At 34.7% G+C, this 16,149-nt stretch overlaps 1 protein-coding gene across 4 annotated transcripts in view; it reads right to left on the bottom strand.

Moving 5' to 3' along the window:
* SCFD1 (sec1 family domain containing 1) overlaps positions 1-16,149 on the bottom strand; it is a 104,263-nt gene that overhangs the window by 85,529 nt on the left and 2,585 nt on the right. For 2 of the 4 annotated variants that reach the window (XR_012415697.1, XM_005561013.4), the window contains exons 2-6: positions 12,928-12,998; positions 10,771-10,859; positions 7,245-7,335; positions 3,068-3,190; positions 1,447-1,534 (exon numbers count right to left, since the gene is read on the bottom strand). Coding sequence is in view for 3 of the 4 variants with exons in the window: in XM_005561013.4 (XP_005561070.1) it covers positions 1,447-1,534; positions 3,068-3,190; positions 7,245-7,335; positions 10,771-10,859; positions 12,928-12,998 (462 nt within the window). In the remaining variant the exon portion in view is untranslated. Of the gene's footprint in view, positions 1-1,446; positions 1,535-3,067; positions 3,191-6,258; positions 6,278-7,244; positions 7,336-10,770; positions 10,860-12,927; positions 12,999-16,149 lie in introns of those variants that run through there. The other 2 variants (XM_005561015.4, XM_065548685.2) reach the window with 2 other exon arrangements.

Below are 16,149 nucleotides of genomic sequence, written 5' to 3'. Positions count from 1 at the left end.
GAGGTAATAAATCTGCTTGCTCCCAATCCATGGAAAGTTTAGAATGAAAAAGATTTGCAAATCAATACCATGATATTAATATAATCATATTTAGGAATATTTGTTTAAAATTTTTAAAGCATTGTAACATTTGAGACAATTAGGTATGTGATTACATAATGATAAAGAATGTTATCTCTGGAGTGAGACTGCCTGTGTTTAGTAAACTGGCTCTACCATTTCCTCATCAAGTTACTTAATAGCTATGTCTCTGTTTTCCATTCTTGAAAATGGAAATAATTTCTGCTTCATAAAGTTATTCTGAGGATTAAATTAGCTTACATTGTAACACACTGAAAACACTGATAGGCATAGAGTGAGCTATTACTATTATCATTATTGAGAATCTGGGTGATTAGCCATGTGATTATACTTTAAAATTCGCAATTCACCTCAAACATGTGATCTTTTAAAAAAGCTGGCAGGTACAAAAAATGTAATTAAACTTATAAGTATACGAATATTTAACAAATTTTACACTCATTACAAATTTAATTATTTTTAAATAATTATTTAAACACTTGGGCAGATTTTGCTTGTTAGAATTATAAACTTGTCTGGTCTGGTATATGAAGTACAGTACCTAAAAAAAACCCACTTAATATTCTGAATTTATTAATAAAATTTAAAATGTTTAAGAGAATTCAACACACCAGGTTTTCCGATTAAGCTTGTTAAAGGGGACTGATTAGGAAAATTTAGTCTGTTCAATATGAGTTAATCCATCAAAAATAAAGATGCTTCATTTCACTTTACCAGATTTAGAAACAATGTAACACAATTCATATTCAATTTAAAGGCTTCAGGAAAACTAGGTTTTAAAATATGTAACTTAAATAACTTGCTAATTCATTTAAAATGCAACTGTAAATAGATTTCTGTGAATAATAACCACTGTCAAAAATCTCTCACATGAACATTCAGCAAATACTTGTATCCTTTCAGGAATTTCCACAAGAACGGATGCTCTAGAGCTCAATGAAACCAAAAGATTCATTCTCTTCTCTCAGGGAACTTACCATCTGGTTCCAGTGTTTTGTAAGCACAGAGAAGTAAGCTAACTTGTTCTTGTCCAAGATCAAAGTACTAGATGATAAATTTGAATTCTGCTACTAAAATATTGTCTTACTTGCCATGAGTGAACCATTCATGCAAGTTGCTGTGGGGGTACAGAAAAGGTCAGAGAATTGGTACTTCCTTGAGTTTATAAAACAGGTTTATTAAACGTTTAAATGTAATAAAATTCAGTCTGAGCCTTGTTTTCTCTGTGTGCTTTTAAAAAGTTTCTATAGCTGTACTGCTGTAAACGAGCTAGTTTTGAAGTCCATTAAACATATTCACTTTTTTTCTTACAGTATACCATTCATTTTGTTAACAAAGAATTGCAACATTTCTATTTTTACATACCACGATATGAAACAAGCTCCTTATTTTGATTACATAACACAAACATATCATCTTCCAAAGTAATAAAATTGAGATATTGGTCAAAAACCTAGAAACAAAAGAAAAGGTTTACAAATCAATATTACAATATAGCCATATTGAAAGTAAATTTAGTTTGCTCTAACCTACCAATGGTAGAAATGAAAAAAACAATTGCAATTACATTCAATAACTAGAAATCGTACTGTGTAATAGCCTAATTGAACAAGAATGAGGAGTAAAGAATAAGTTAAGGCAATAAAAACAAGCCTTTGGGCAATAAGTATGGAGGAGGAGAGTAACATTTTGAGAAAACAAAATTTAAGCAGATACGAGAACTTAAATTGTGGTTCTGATGGGAATGGATATTAATTTTGAAGAAAACATACAATTTTAACAATCATTTTCATCACATTTTCCTAAGAAAGTCACAGTAATTGTTTTACACCAACAACTTTTATAATAAAGTGGGAAAAAGTTATGCCAGTTCTTTGGAAGTGCAAAGTAGAAGAAAAATTAAGAGAACTATTTGAAATACACTGAATTTAGTTAACCAAATTAAGGCTGAGTGAGGCGGCTTGGACCTGTAATCCCAGAGCTTTGGAAGGCTGAGGTGGGAGGACTGTTTGAGGCCAGAAGTTTGCGACCTACGCAACATAAAAAAAAAAAAAATAGCTGGATGGGGTGGTACGAGCCCAGGAGGTGAAAGTTGCAGCAAGCAGAGATTGCACCACTGCATTCCAGCCTGGGCGAGTGAGACACTGTCTCAAAACAAAACAAGAAAGAAAACAAAAGTTGTTCCCATTATTTTATGTGAAGTTAATAAATTTTGAGCACAAAGATTAAAGGCATAAGCCTCAAAAACTAATCAGAAATATTGGTGGTCTATTTAAATCTAAGAATGAAAAATCTATCAGTAGAAAAAGAATAGAAAGTATATGCATGGTTGTTTAGTCTTTTACTTGCACTAGATAGTTGTCTGGAACTTAAATGCATATCTTGTCCAAATTCAAGAAACACAGAGCATAACAGGATTATAACCTGAAATATATTTTACAAATTGATTTATAACTGAAGCTGAACGTGACTAAAATGTCACTATGATGTAGAATTGCTGGCCTGTCATGGATTCTTTTTCTCTTAATATGCAACAGAGGCACTTTGGATCTCAATATGCAACACGGGCACTTTGGATCCTCTTTCCTAAGTAAAAAAAGATCTGGAAATAGTATGATGATTATAATGATTACAGATAAAACAATGTCAACATACTTTCAATACAGTTTATGACAATACAACTGTCAAATGATTTCTGAGTTGACCTAAAAAGATGATACAAATGACAGACTAAAGCAAAACTCATTCTGCTTTTTATTTCTGTCTTTCAAATTCATTAAATAATAGGTTCCTTTAGTTTGGCTTATTTTGCCTAGTTCAACTTGAAGATAATTTATATTATTAGAACTCTTTCTAAAAGTATTGAGCCTAAACATTTCTGTCGTTCTGGTCATCTGTCAAATAGATACCTACGCCAACTACAGGTTTCAGAACAGTGTTAAATTTTACATTGACAAAATGTCATCAACCAACCAAACTCTCTTACCTTGGCTACCTGTGTTACTGCACTAGCTGCTAATGCTGCATTTGCAATATCTTCCAGTTTACTTCTTGAAATAGCAGATATAAAATTTAAATAATATGATTCATATAGTTGATTTCGAAGATCCTATCAATACAATGAAAACTTCATTCTTACATGATAAAGAAGACCATGAATACATGTTTCAAATACCATAAGAGCAAAGTTGTATTTAAAAGACAGGATATTTAAATGACAATCCAAAAAAGTATCCCAAGAGAAAAAAGCTTTGAAGTAGTACTGGTTATCTGGTTATCAGATGTAACTAAAATGTATCTTAATAAAGTAATAAAATTATATTATCAACAAAATCTCATTAATTACAATACAGTACAAACTGCTCTCATATAGCCTATCTGCATTCTTCTTAAAATATCCAAATATGGCTCAATAATATAACAAATGCTTGTTATATTTGGCAGACACGATCTTCAACTGTTTTGGACATGTGATGACACAACAAATCCTTCATTGCACACAGACAAGTTATAATTCCAATGACCAATTCTAGAAGTATTTCTTCTCAGTTGCTCAAAAGTAGTGCAATTTAAGTTATGCAAATTCTTAAGCCAAATTTACTTATGTTCTTATACTTTTAGCAAATAGATACTGAAATAACTGTATTTCCTCAAATCTAAGATGTCACTGACTGTAACCGGAACCATCATTTTAAGTAACACTAAGAATTAATGATGCCAATAAAATTTTGTGACATGATCAATTTTAAGATGTACCTGATTTCAGCGATGTGAAAATGTGAAAAATTGAGGGGTTGGAGCCTTTGTGAGGAAGGTGATCAGGGTAGTGGTTCAATCAAGGTCAAGAGATTATTTATGTATGAGGATTGAGAAATAAGTAATATGTTCACGATACTGGGAACCATGTTTTTTCACTCTGAGAAAGGAGTTACAAATATGTAAAGAGAAAAGGGAAACGCTAGAGTGAATCCTGTGTTGCTAAGCTGAAACACTTTTGGAGGTTATCTATTAATCTGGATAGGTGAGGAGAAGAGAGGGAGAATTGTAGAAATAAATATAGATATAAAAGTGTATGTATAAATACATAATTTCCTAACTTTTTCCATTGAGAGGACCTAAGAACAGTGACACTGTAGTCACAATGAGTATACCTAATGCCTAGATCCTGATTCCTAACTACCATTCTTTACAGAAAGCAACCAGAGCTCTTGAGAAAAATGTCCGAATCCTGGGCTGAGACAGAGAAAGTAAAATCCTAGGCTATATTGGAATATATTATTGTGCCAGAAGGTAAGGAAGTGGTCAAAGAATGATGCATACATTTCAAAAGGACATATAAGTTCAGCAAAGTTGCAGGATACAAGACAAATATATAAAAATCAATTGAATTTTTATACAATTGCAATGAACAATCCTAAAAATGGAGTAAGAATTCCATTCATAATAAGCATTAAACACATGAAAGAAAAAATTTAACAAAAGCACAAAACTTATGACAAGCTAATCTTAATTTGGAAATTCAAGAAAAGCTAAAACAATCTGTAAAAAAGTACAAAGTTGGAGGACACAATTACTCAATTTGAAAACTTGCTATCAAGTGAAAGATGTCAACACTGTGTAGTACAGGCATAAGGACAGACACAGATATCAATGCAATAGAACTGACAGTTCAGAAATAAAACAATGTATCTATGGTCAGCTGATTTTTGACAAGGTTGCCAAGACCATCCACTAGGGAAAGAATACTTTCTTTAATAAATTATGCTGGGACTACTGGATAGCCACATGCAAAAGAATAAAGTTGGACACCTACATCCCACCATATATAAAAATAATGCAAAGTGGAATCAAGACCTATATGTATGAGCTGAAACTATAAAATTCTTAGAAGAAAACACAAGAATCTGGAATGGTTTCCTAAATATGACACCAAAAGCATAAGCAACTCAAGAAAAAAAAAAAACGATAAACTGGGCTTTATCAAAATTGAAAATGTTTGTGCTTCAAAGGAAATTATCAAGAGAATGAAAAGATAATCCATAGACTGGGAGAAAATATTTACAGATCATAAACTTGTGAATGTCTAGTATCCAAGATATAAAAAGAATTCTATCAACTCAATAATAAAAAGACAACCCAATTAAAAACTGGGTGAATGATCTGAATAGATATTTCTCGAAAGACATACAAATGGCCAATAAGCATGTTAAAAGACGCTTAATATCAATTATAGAAATGCAAATCAAAACTATACTGCGATGGCACGCAAACCTATTAGGATGGCTACAATAAAAATATTGGATAGTAAGTGTTCAGCAAGGATCTGGAGAAATCAGAACCTTCATACACTACTGGTGGGACTATAAAATGGTGCAACCACACTTTGGAAAACAGTCTGTTTCTAAAAAGGTAAACAGAGAGTTATCATTTGACCATGCAATTCTATTCCTATGTGTTTATGGCCACAAGAGAATTGAAAACATGTCCACAAAGAAATCTGTACATGAATATTTATGGCAACATTATTATTAATAGCCAAAAGGTAGAAACAATCCAAATGTTCATCAAGTGGTAAATGGATGAACAAAATTTGGTACATCCACACAATGAAATACATTCAGCCATGAAAAGGAATAAGGTACCAATTCATGCTACAATATGGATGCACCTTGGAAACATTATGCTAAGAGAAATCAGCCATGTACAAAAGACCACATAATATAGGAGTTCATTCATATGTAATGGTCAGAGTAGGCAAATATACAGAAACATAAGGTAGCTTAGGGATGGAAGGGGATGGGGGAGGCGTGAGGATATGATAAATGGTACCAGGGTTTCTTTTTGAGGTAATGACAATGTTCTAAAATTGACTGTGGTGATGGTGACTATATTAAAAACCAATGAATCATACACTTGTGCTTCTTAAATGGGTGAATTGCATGGTATGTGAATTATAATTTCAATCAAGGTGTTATTAAAAAAACGGAAGAAGAGATTGTAAGTGGTACCTCTCTCATGAATAGTATACTTGAGTTTACGCAGGGTAAAAGAGAAACCTGGGCATCATAAAGCTACACAGAACACAAAATTTGCAAACTTCATAACAATTTAAACAGCAATTTGATTCAACAGTCAATAACAAAGATGCTGTGACCTGTAGAAGACACTGTTACTTACCTATCCAACATCTATTTTTCTCCTTTTCCTTGCTAAAAGAATCTTGCTAGATTTTCTTTGGGGTGACAATATACTCATCTAAATATTGATTTTGTAGTCACCCTTGTAATTGATTCTACCCAGTGAGAAATAAATAAAGGTCTTCTGAGAGTTTCTGGAAAGGCTTAGCTTTCCTGATCAAAATCAACAGTCAGGGCTGGCACAGTCCATTTCCCTCTTCTTCTTGATGTGAACATAGATTTGATGCCTACGGGAGCAGCAACAAGCAAGACAAGGAAAACCAACAAACTAAAGATGATCAGTGATAGAAGGAGCCTGGGTCTTTGATTACCTTATAGTGCTTCTGCACCAGCGTGGACTTCCTAATCTCACCATTATTTTAGAAAAGGAAAATGCTTTATAAGTTAGAAAGGCAATATACTTAGGCTTTCTGTTTGTTAAAGCCAGACTCAGACTTTACCAGTACAGTGGTTCCCCTTATTTGCAGGGGTTATTTTCCAAGACTCCAGTGGATGCCTGAAACCAGATAGTACTGAACTGTATGTTTTTTCTTATACATATATATTTATGACAAAACTTAATTTATAGTTTATAAATTGGGCACAGTAACAGATTAGCAACAATAGTCAGAAATAAAATAGAGCAATTATAAAATATATTCTGCAATGAAAGTTATATGAATGTGGTCTCTCTCAAAATACTGTAATATGTTCACTACTGTAATATATTCAGTACCTGGTTAACTGTGGATAACTGAAACTGTGGAAAGTGAAACTGTGGATATGGGAGGACTACTGTATAATACTTCTTCAGCCAAAAGTTTTAAGTCTTTCAGGCTCTTTGGAATTCAAAGATAGTCTCAAAAATCAGGGTGAGAAAGTAGGCATAGGAATTTCTGATTTGTCGCCCTGGACATCTAAGAATTTTTCTTGAAAAAAAAATCTGTTTCCAAATTCAGGAGTCCAGAAAATAAGAACCCATATTACCTGACACATTCTGTCAATATTTTCTTCAGTTGGCATTACAAAGTATACTGCAGGAACATCTGGAATAGGATCTCGATCAGAGTGCAAAAGCCTAGAAGACATAAGGAACTAAAACTTATTTTTTCTTAGTCACTTATCTAAAAAGATAGTTTAAAACAATATTCCTCAAAATGGGAGTTCACTAGCTCAAGGACAGTAACCAGTGCTCTAAAAGCTCTTGTTGCAATTAATCAGTGAGTTAACTTAGCTCTCTCCCATGTCAGTGTTGATATTATTTATTAGTATTAAGAAGACCCTAATTTCTTGTTAGTCCTCATTTGTCCTATTCTGCTCACACTTTTAGTACTGCCAATGGTCAGACACTCTTTTCTACCAACACTCTCCTTGAATGAGAACTAAAACATAGTCAAAACCAATCTTATTCCCACTTTTCATAGAAATATGGTGGTGGTCAGAGGGGAATGGTGAGTGTGAGGAAAGTGTGGCTCTCTGAGGGGAAAATCAGAAAGCTAGGGGATGCAATGAAAAAATTTTTAGAAGCAATTCTTTAGAAGCTATAAAAAAATTTAATCAAACATGAAATCAAGTATATTTTTTAAATGAAAGGTATATAAATGTCTCCTTAAAGACAATCTATTTTTGCCTATTTATTGTTTCATAAGAGAATGTAAGCACCTTACAGATTGAGTCATTTTACAGTTTTCTCCTTTTACAATTTAGAAACAATTTCCATGCAAATATCCCAACATCAAACTATGCTTATATGAGGAATATTCACCTCTCTCTAGTCATCCTTCTATAATCAAGGAGAGGAAAGAAGCACATGCTGCCAGTTGGTCTGTGTTTAATAACTGTTGCCATTGATATCAAGAAGGATAATGTGATAGTTGCCATAGGTTGTTGTCTTTTTTTTACACTGCTTGTCCAACTGCCTAATGGGCTAAAACCACCATTTCATATTCTGGAAACGTGTAATTACTGTTTCCTACAAATCAGCCTAAACCAGTTTGCAGACTATAAAGTAACTGATATAGTATTCTCCAGCAAATAGAGGAGAATGGTTGGAGGCAAAGTACAAAAGAGTTCACCATGGTAGCTGTGTAATATTTCCATGGTCTGGTGGCAAGTAGCAAGTTAGGCAGAGATTACCAGACTCTCAAACTGGTAGACTATACTATTACCCCTGAACGAAGTACTGAGTAAGGCCTCACTTCTGTTAGTTACTGCTACTAAGCCATTACAGTTCAGTAGATAAACAGCACAGAATTAGTGGTCAAGCAATGTGGCCATGGCTCTGTTATTAAGTGGTTGTACAAATGTGAGACAATCACTTAAGCCTTCTAAACTTTAGTCTTTCCATTAGTAAATAAAGGAGTTAAACACTTAGTACAGAGACAATGGCACTCAATGTTTATTAATAAACCACAATTTCCAAGGATAGCATCAAGTTAAACTTTACTTCAGTCCATAAGAATTAACACGCTATCAAAGCAAATATGCTTATTTCAGTCTGACATAAAAATGAAAGGAAAACTCATCAAATACCGTATTTCATGAAACCCAAGGTGGTAACAATTTTAAAACATCAATTTTAAAATATATTTTATATACTACTGAGAAATAAAAATGCTGCCAGTTATGACATATCATCAGTGATAAGATAGATCCTAATTTCAGAAATATAAAAAAGGACATTTGGATTTGACAAAATATAATAATCTATTAATTTTAACAAATGCTGATTATACAACTAAAGAATTTGAGCTGATCAAACCAGATTCTGGTAAGTTACTTACCAAAAATCTAAAACCATATTCCCAATAATACATTTCAATTCAATATATAATATCATAAAAACTGGTTATAACATCATAAATACAACAAAATGCAAATAGCTTAGAACACCATAAAATTGGACTCTTGTAGTATACAAAAGTATTACTATCTATCCATGAACACAGTCCTTCTCCAAATGTTTTTTTTTTTTTTTTTTTTTTTTTTTTTTACAGAATCTTGCTCAGCTGCCCAGGTCAGAGTGTTGTGTCACGATCTCGGTTCACTACAACCTCTGCCTCCTGGGTTCAAGCAATTGTCCTTCCTCAGCCTCCCAAGTAGCTAGGATTACAGGCGGGTATGCCACCACACCCAGCTAATTTTTGTATTTTTAGTAGAGACACAGTTTCACCATGTTGGCCAGGCTGGTCTCGAACTCCTGAGCTCAAGTGATCCGCCCACCCCGGCCTCCAGAAGTGCTGGGATTACTGGCATGAGCCACTGCGCCTGGCCCCTTCTCCAAATGTTCTACTAGGCAAGTCCATGAAGTACTGCAATTTGTTTTATTTTTATTAAACATATCAGAAGCAATATAATCACACAAACTTAACAGTTAAGACAACATAGATAGCCTCCTATGGTGATTAACAGTCATTACTTCATAGTCACTTAAATTTTTCATATTAATGATTAATGAGATATTCCTTTTTAAAAAAAAAGTATAGAGAGTCCCTGACTTACAATGGTTCAACTTAGGATTTTTTGACTTTATGATGGTGCATATTCAGTAGAAATCATACCTTAAGCACCTATAAAAACATTCTGTTTTCAACTTTCAGCACTGTAGTCAATAAATTACATGAGATATTCAAGTTTATTTTATTTAATTAATTAATTATTTTTTTTGAGACAGAGTCTTGCTCTGTTGCCCAGGCTAGAGTGCAGTGGCAGTCTCGGCTCACTGCAATCTCAGCCTCCCGGGTTCAAGTGATTCTCCTGCCTCAGCCTCCTGAGTAGCTGGGATTACAGGTGCCTGCCACCATGCCTGGCTAATTTTTTGTATTTTTTTTTTTAGTAAAGATGGTGTTTCACCACATGGCCAGGCTGGTCTTGAACTCCTGACCTTGTGATTCGCCCACCTTGGCCTCCCAAAGCACTGGGATTACAGACGTGAGCCACAGTGCCCAGCCTCGACAGTTTATTATAAAGGAGGCTATGTGTTGGATCTGACTTTGCCCAACTGTAGGCTAATGTAAGTGTTCTGAGCATGCTGAAGGTAGGAGAGGCTAAGCTATGATGTTTGTGTTAGGTTAGGTGTATTAAATGCATTTTTTTGACTTACAAAATTTTTAACTTACAATGGGTTTATAAGTATGTAACCCCATTGTAGGTCAAGGAGAATCTGTGTATTTAAAGGAAGAAATCACTTTTAGAGCTGGAAGAGACCTTAAGATTATTAGTTCTTTTCCTTTACGTAGAGGGTAAACCAAGTCTGTAGGAAAAGACACAAGGGAGAAAATTTAAATTCTGAAATTATAAAGCCTCAGACTGAGGATTTTTTTAAATCCCAGAAATAAGGGGTTGAATAAAAGATGATATGGGGAAAAAATGTTCAACACTACATAAATACTGTAACCTAACACTATTTTTCTCTATAAATGTTCTTTAATAATTTGATTTCAGGGTGGCCAAAGAAATTTTTAAGAATGTATTTGAAAATGAATGCCACTATTAGAAATATGTAAAAACTCACAGATGCAGAGTGATTCCCATGTCTCTCAGCTCCTTCACAGATAGCAGAGGAGAGATTATATCTTGGCCAAATCTGTCATAAATGAGTACCTATTAAAAAAAACGATGTGTCATCATTATCATTGAACAACCAATAGTGAACCTATATTAAGACAATGTTGAAGCAAATTTTATTTTAACAAATCATAGATACTAAATTATTATCCTTTCCTCAATTTAATATTTTCCATCATTATTTACCCAAATGTCCATCCAGGGATTAATACATTCTTAAAGCATTACTACTCAGGCTAAAATAAATAAACAGTTATATCAATTTCTTCTTACAAAATTCTTTCTTCTAGGTTTTAAGAAAATAGAGACTATAAAATCGTTAAGCTATAATAAACAACTTTGAACTTAAAGCCAATTCACGTTCATACCCTTATTTTTTTTCTAGTTCACATATCTTTTCTAAAAACAGATATGTAAAAATTAGCCACTTTGAAAACTAATATATAACGAGTTCCAGGACTACAATAAAAAATTTAGTATTTTAAGCATCTCAGGTTAAAAAGATACTCATTAAAAAAAATTAAGTCCCTGGCTGTGGCGCTGCGGCTCATGCTTGTAATCTCAGCACTTTGGGAGGCCGAGGTGGGCAGATTATGAGGTGAAGAGATCGAGACCATCCTGGCCAACATGGTGAAACCCTTTCCCTACTAAAAATATAAAACTTAGCTGGGCGTGGTGGCACGCACCTGTAATCCCAGCTACTCAGGAGGCTGAGGAAGCAGAATTGCTTGAACCTGGGAGGTGGAGGTTGCAGTGAGCCAAGATTGCGCCACTGCACTCCAGCCTGGCGACAGAGCGAGACTCCATCTCAAAAAAATAAATAAACAAACAATTAAGTCCCTAAAACACTTCCTCACGTTCTTAAAGTATTAAAACAGATAGTTTTGAGGAGTGGTAAGATCTCCAACTAGGCTTTTTAACTCAAAATTAGTTTCACGGTTAAGGCAAATAAAAGAGATCCTCAACTGGTAATCGTTCTCTACAACTACCTCAATAATTATTTATGGAGTAAGAAATTGCTAATGAGAGAATGAAACATGTTGTTATGAAAACATGTTTTCTTGAATGCCAGAATTTCCTTTAGAGAGACTAAAAATCTTTCTGCTCTGGTTATAAAAGGTTCATGTTGCATCTTTCAAAAATCTTCCCTCTTTTAATCTCAATACATGTGTATTATTAATTTTAATGATATAAAAAGTGATGGGTAGGAAAAGTATCTGACAAAAATTTGTACCCAAGAAATTCTCAAACTATTTCAACCAAAAGCTCAATATTGGTCTTAGAAACAAACAAGTATAGTTTATGCAACAGGCAATAGGAAGATGCCCACAAAGGAACAAGAAGGAGAAAAATTAGGGAATACTCTGGAGCTTAAGCTATGAAATCAATACAGACAACTTTAACAACTTTTAGAGTTAACCCAAAGGACTTATAAAGACTCAAAAGAGTTTTCAAAACACCCTAAATTCTAAACATGTTGATTCGTTCTTAATTTTTAGCAAGAGAGAAATATAAAGAGACTGTTAACCAGTAAGTTTAAACCCAATCAACTGTATTATAACATCTGAAGAAAGAGAGTCTGCACGAAGTTTAAAATGAAGAAGCCTAAAGAACAGGAATTTTTAAAGGCTCTCCATTATTTCCCAAAGGAAAAGTTTGTAGATTGCTTTCTGATTCAATTAACAGTTTCATATCTCATAAATTAATAAACTGGTATTACAGTTTACAGATCATTTTCTCATGAGTTTGTTAAAATAATCCAGGCCCTCTGAATGTGACTAACCCCAAGCAAACTTATAAAATCCGAAGTCTGGACTTGAAAAGCTAAGGAACAAAATATCAACCAGGGTAAAGACCTATCAGTGACATCCTACCAAAGAGATCAAATGGACTCACTAGATGAAAATTCCTATTTTATCACCTGTCTCATTCCATAGAATGTCTGTCAAAAAGATTCATATTAAGAGATCATGTTAAATAAGGATAAAACATTCATGATAACTAATATGTGTTACTTCTTCCATATTATAATAAATTCCCTCCAATTACCACCAATAAGGGCTGAGAAAAACAGATATCAGTTCCCATCAAGATAAACTCTTACCTTCCATACTGGTTCTCCTGTGCTGTTTTTAATATGAGGCACATTGAAATTCAACATACGCTTCAAAGCCACTGAAAATAAAAAGTTTTATCAAATATTGTCATTGTTTTTTAGGATTTTATTTTTCCTCCATCATTTATTATTTACTACCCCAAAACAAAATATACTAATCAAATCTAGCAAAACTGATTAACCAAATGACTATATGTGTAGAACTAGGGGTCAGATCTTATAAGACTATTCCATCGACAGCTAATTGGCATTTTAGGATATTTCCCAAAATACAATAAGCATCTGTCCCCAGATGAAATCATGGGAAATGTTCAGGAAGAATTTGCAATGGCCTCAATACACTGATGCTGTTGCCTGTGTATTGTCTGGCTGAAAGCATAGATTAAGATAAGTCCTTTTTTTTAGTCTGAGTGGTCTAGTGAGAAGGATCAGTCCTTTCTTTCTTTTCTTTTTTTCTTCTGAGACAGAGTTTCGCTCCTGTCGCTCAGGCTGGATTGCAATGGCGCAATCTCGGCTCACTGCAACTTCTGCCTCCCCGGTTTAAGCAGTTCTCCTGCTTCAGCCTCCTAAGCAGTTGGGATTACAGGCATGCGCTGCCAGGCCTGGCTAATTTTGTATTTTTAGTAGAGATGAGGTTTCTCCATGTTGGTCATGCTGGTCTAGAACTCCCGACCTCAGGTGATCTGCCCGCCTTGGCCTCCCAAAGTGCTGGGATTACAGGTGTGAGCCACTGTGCCCGGCCTGGATCAGTCTCTCAAAACAAAATTATCCATGGCATATTCAATTGGTTCATATACAAAACCTTCATACAGCAGATCTCTCTACAGTTATGTAAGAGTATATCTTACAACCAATTTATCCTGTCAGATTCACTAAAAAGTTGCTTAAAATTCTATGTCCCTAGGGAAAACAGACTTTCCCATATAGTAGGTAACTGATAATTCCAGCTGAGCAAATATACAACATCAAAAATCAGTTGTCTGTTACAGTATTTTGTGCTATTTATCACTCATCTGTAACAGTGTTACAGCAAATGAAAATCCCTTAATATACTTCTTTGCGAAACTGAGATGGCCAAATATTCAAGAGAGTATACTAGTTATAATATCTTGATTTAATTTTTATAAAACTGACGACCTTAATATCCACTTGGTTGATTGTTAAAAACATTTGCATCAGGCTTTAAGTAATACAGAATAACCTATACTCCAAAGTCCTACGAGAGACCTATATAATACTAAAATCACCTGAATATCAATTTACAGCATATTCATTCACTCACAAGAAAAAACTTCTATTAAATGCTTGTTTGCTGAGGTAGGTATAATGCTGTTAAAACTGCTATCACTGAAGAGACTGGACTTCAGTGATACATTTGCATACTTATGTGTGTGTACATACTGTTGTGCTGAACCCTTATTGCCTCCAATGGGGATGATACCATGTTTGAGAGGCCTAAGAAGAGACCTGGAGCCAGGAAATGAGACATGGGGTTTTACTGGGGGCAACAGGCAGAGGGGAGTCCAGTGACAGTGGGCTGGATAGGAGAACTGTAAGAACTCAGTGGCGATGAGCTGGGCAGGAGAACCATAACCGCACACAAAAAGCGGTTTATATAGCAAGAATGTGGTTTATACAGCATTTTCACTTAACATTTCCCTAACAACTTCCACCTGGCAACCTTCATTCAACCCAAAACTCGGAGCCTTGATCCACTGCATAGCCTATGTTTCACCGGATGGGTTGGAGGCTCAGATGTTTCTCATAGCCAAGGAATGAATCCCCAGGTGGGCCATTTTCTGATTTCCTAGCTTGGAACACATATCCAGGTGTGTCTGCAACACAGGGTCATTCTCAGGGCATGCTTAAGTTATTGCTATCAGGCATATTTACCATACACCTACAGACATAATTTTTGGTCAAATGTTATTACCTAATGTCCGGCCAATAATACACATTACCAATAATTAATACCTACTTCAGAGGCCCACAGGTGTTATATTAAATAAAATGTATTTCATTTAATGTATTTATTATAATAATATATTAAATATATTTAATATAATGTAAACAAAAAAACAGCTTAACACTTAAAACTGAAATAACACAGTAGGCATGGAAGAGGTTCCAGGATTAACTCTCCCACTGCGCATTTGCAGAGCTCTTCCTCCACCTCCAGGCAATAAAGACACCATCACCCTGGCACTCACGCCCACGAGGGAGGAAACCCTGTTTCTTGGAACAGCTGTTCACACTCTTGAAGCCTGGTAATTTGGAAGAACGAAAGCCTGGGCTGCCATGCAAGCCTCAGGTGTTTAGTATGCTGCAGAGTTAGGCCTTAGCTAACTGAAAGAGGCCAGTAGCAGCAAATAAGATAATCCTACACTTGCCTTCTCAGCCCAATCTGAGATTTTCTCCAACTCTGAACCTTGGCTAACTTATTAAAAGGTATTTTGATACAGTGGATTTGTTAATGGAGTACACGGCCTATGTTCAGAGTTTACAAGAACGTAATTTTACTTTTATCAGAGTTTACCCAAGGCTTAAACCATGACTTTTAACTGAAATGACAAACCATTTTCCTTACTGGCTCTAAACATACTACATGTTGAGCATCCCAACTCTTAATATCTGAAACCTGAAATGCTCCAAAATCAAAATGTTTTAAGCCGGTGCTCAGATTTTCAAATTTGGGATGCTCAACCAGTAATAATGCAAATATTCCAAAATCCAAAACACTCCTGGTCCCGAGCATTTTGGATAAGGGACACTCAACTTGTATCCATATTCCTAGACTTGGTTAATGTCATTTCACGTTTACCTGGAATGTTTTCTTCACACATGCACTGAACAAATGCTGTCAACTATACTTACTATTCATTCATTCAACATGTTTAATGAGTGCTCACCACAGGCACTGTAGTCATTGGGGACCTAGCAACTGAAGAAAACAGTGAATAAAATCGCCTGTCCTCAAGTAGCTTTCATTCTAATTGGGGGATAGGGAAAATAAAAAAAAATAATAATAAGTAAAACACATGGAATGTAGATCATGGTAAGTGCTATGAAGAAAGGTAAGATTGGGAAAGGGGAAGATGGAGTTGGGGTGTAATTTTAAACAGAGTAATTGGGGAAGGCCTCCTGAGAAGGTAACATCTGAGTAAAGACCTAAAGGAAATGAGGGAGTGAGCCATGGAGATTCTCTCTGAA

Source organism: Macaca fascicularis, chromosome 7 (assembly GCF_037993035.2).
Source record: "Macaca fascicularis isolate 582-1 chromosome 7, T2T-MFA8v1.1".
NCBI lineage: Eukaryota > Metazoa > Chordata > Mammalia > Primates > Cercopithecidae > Macaca > Macaca fascicularis.
The sequence above is the reverse complement of the archived record's forward strand: the minus strand, read 5'-3'. Positions and strand labels throughout refer to the sequence as shown.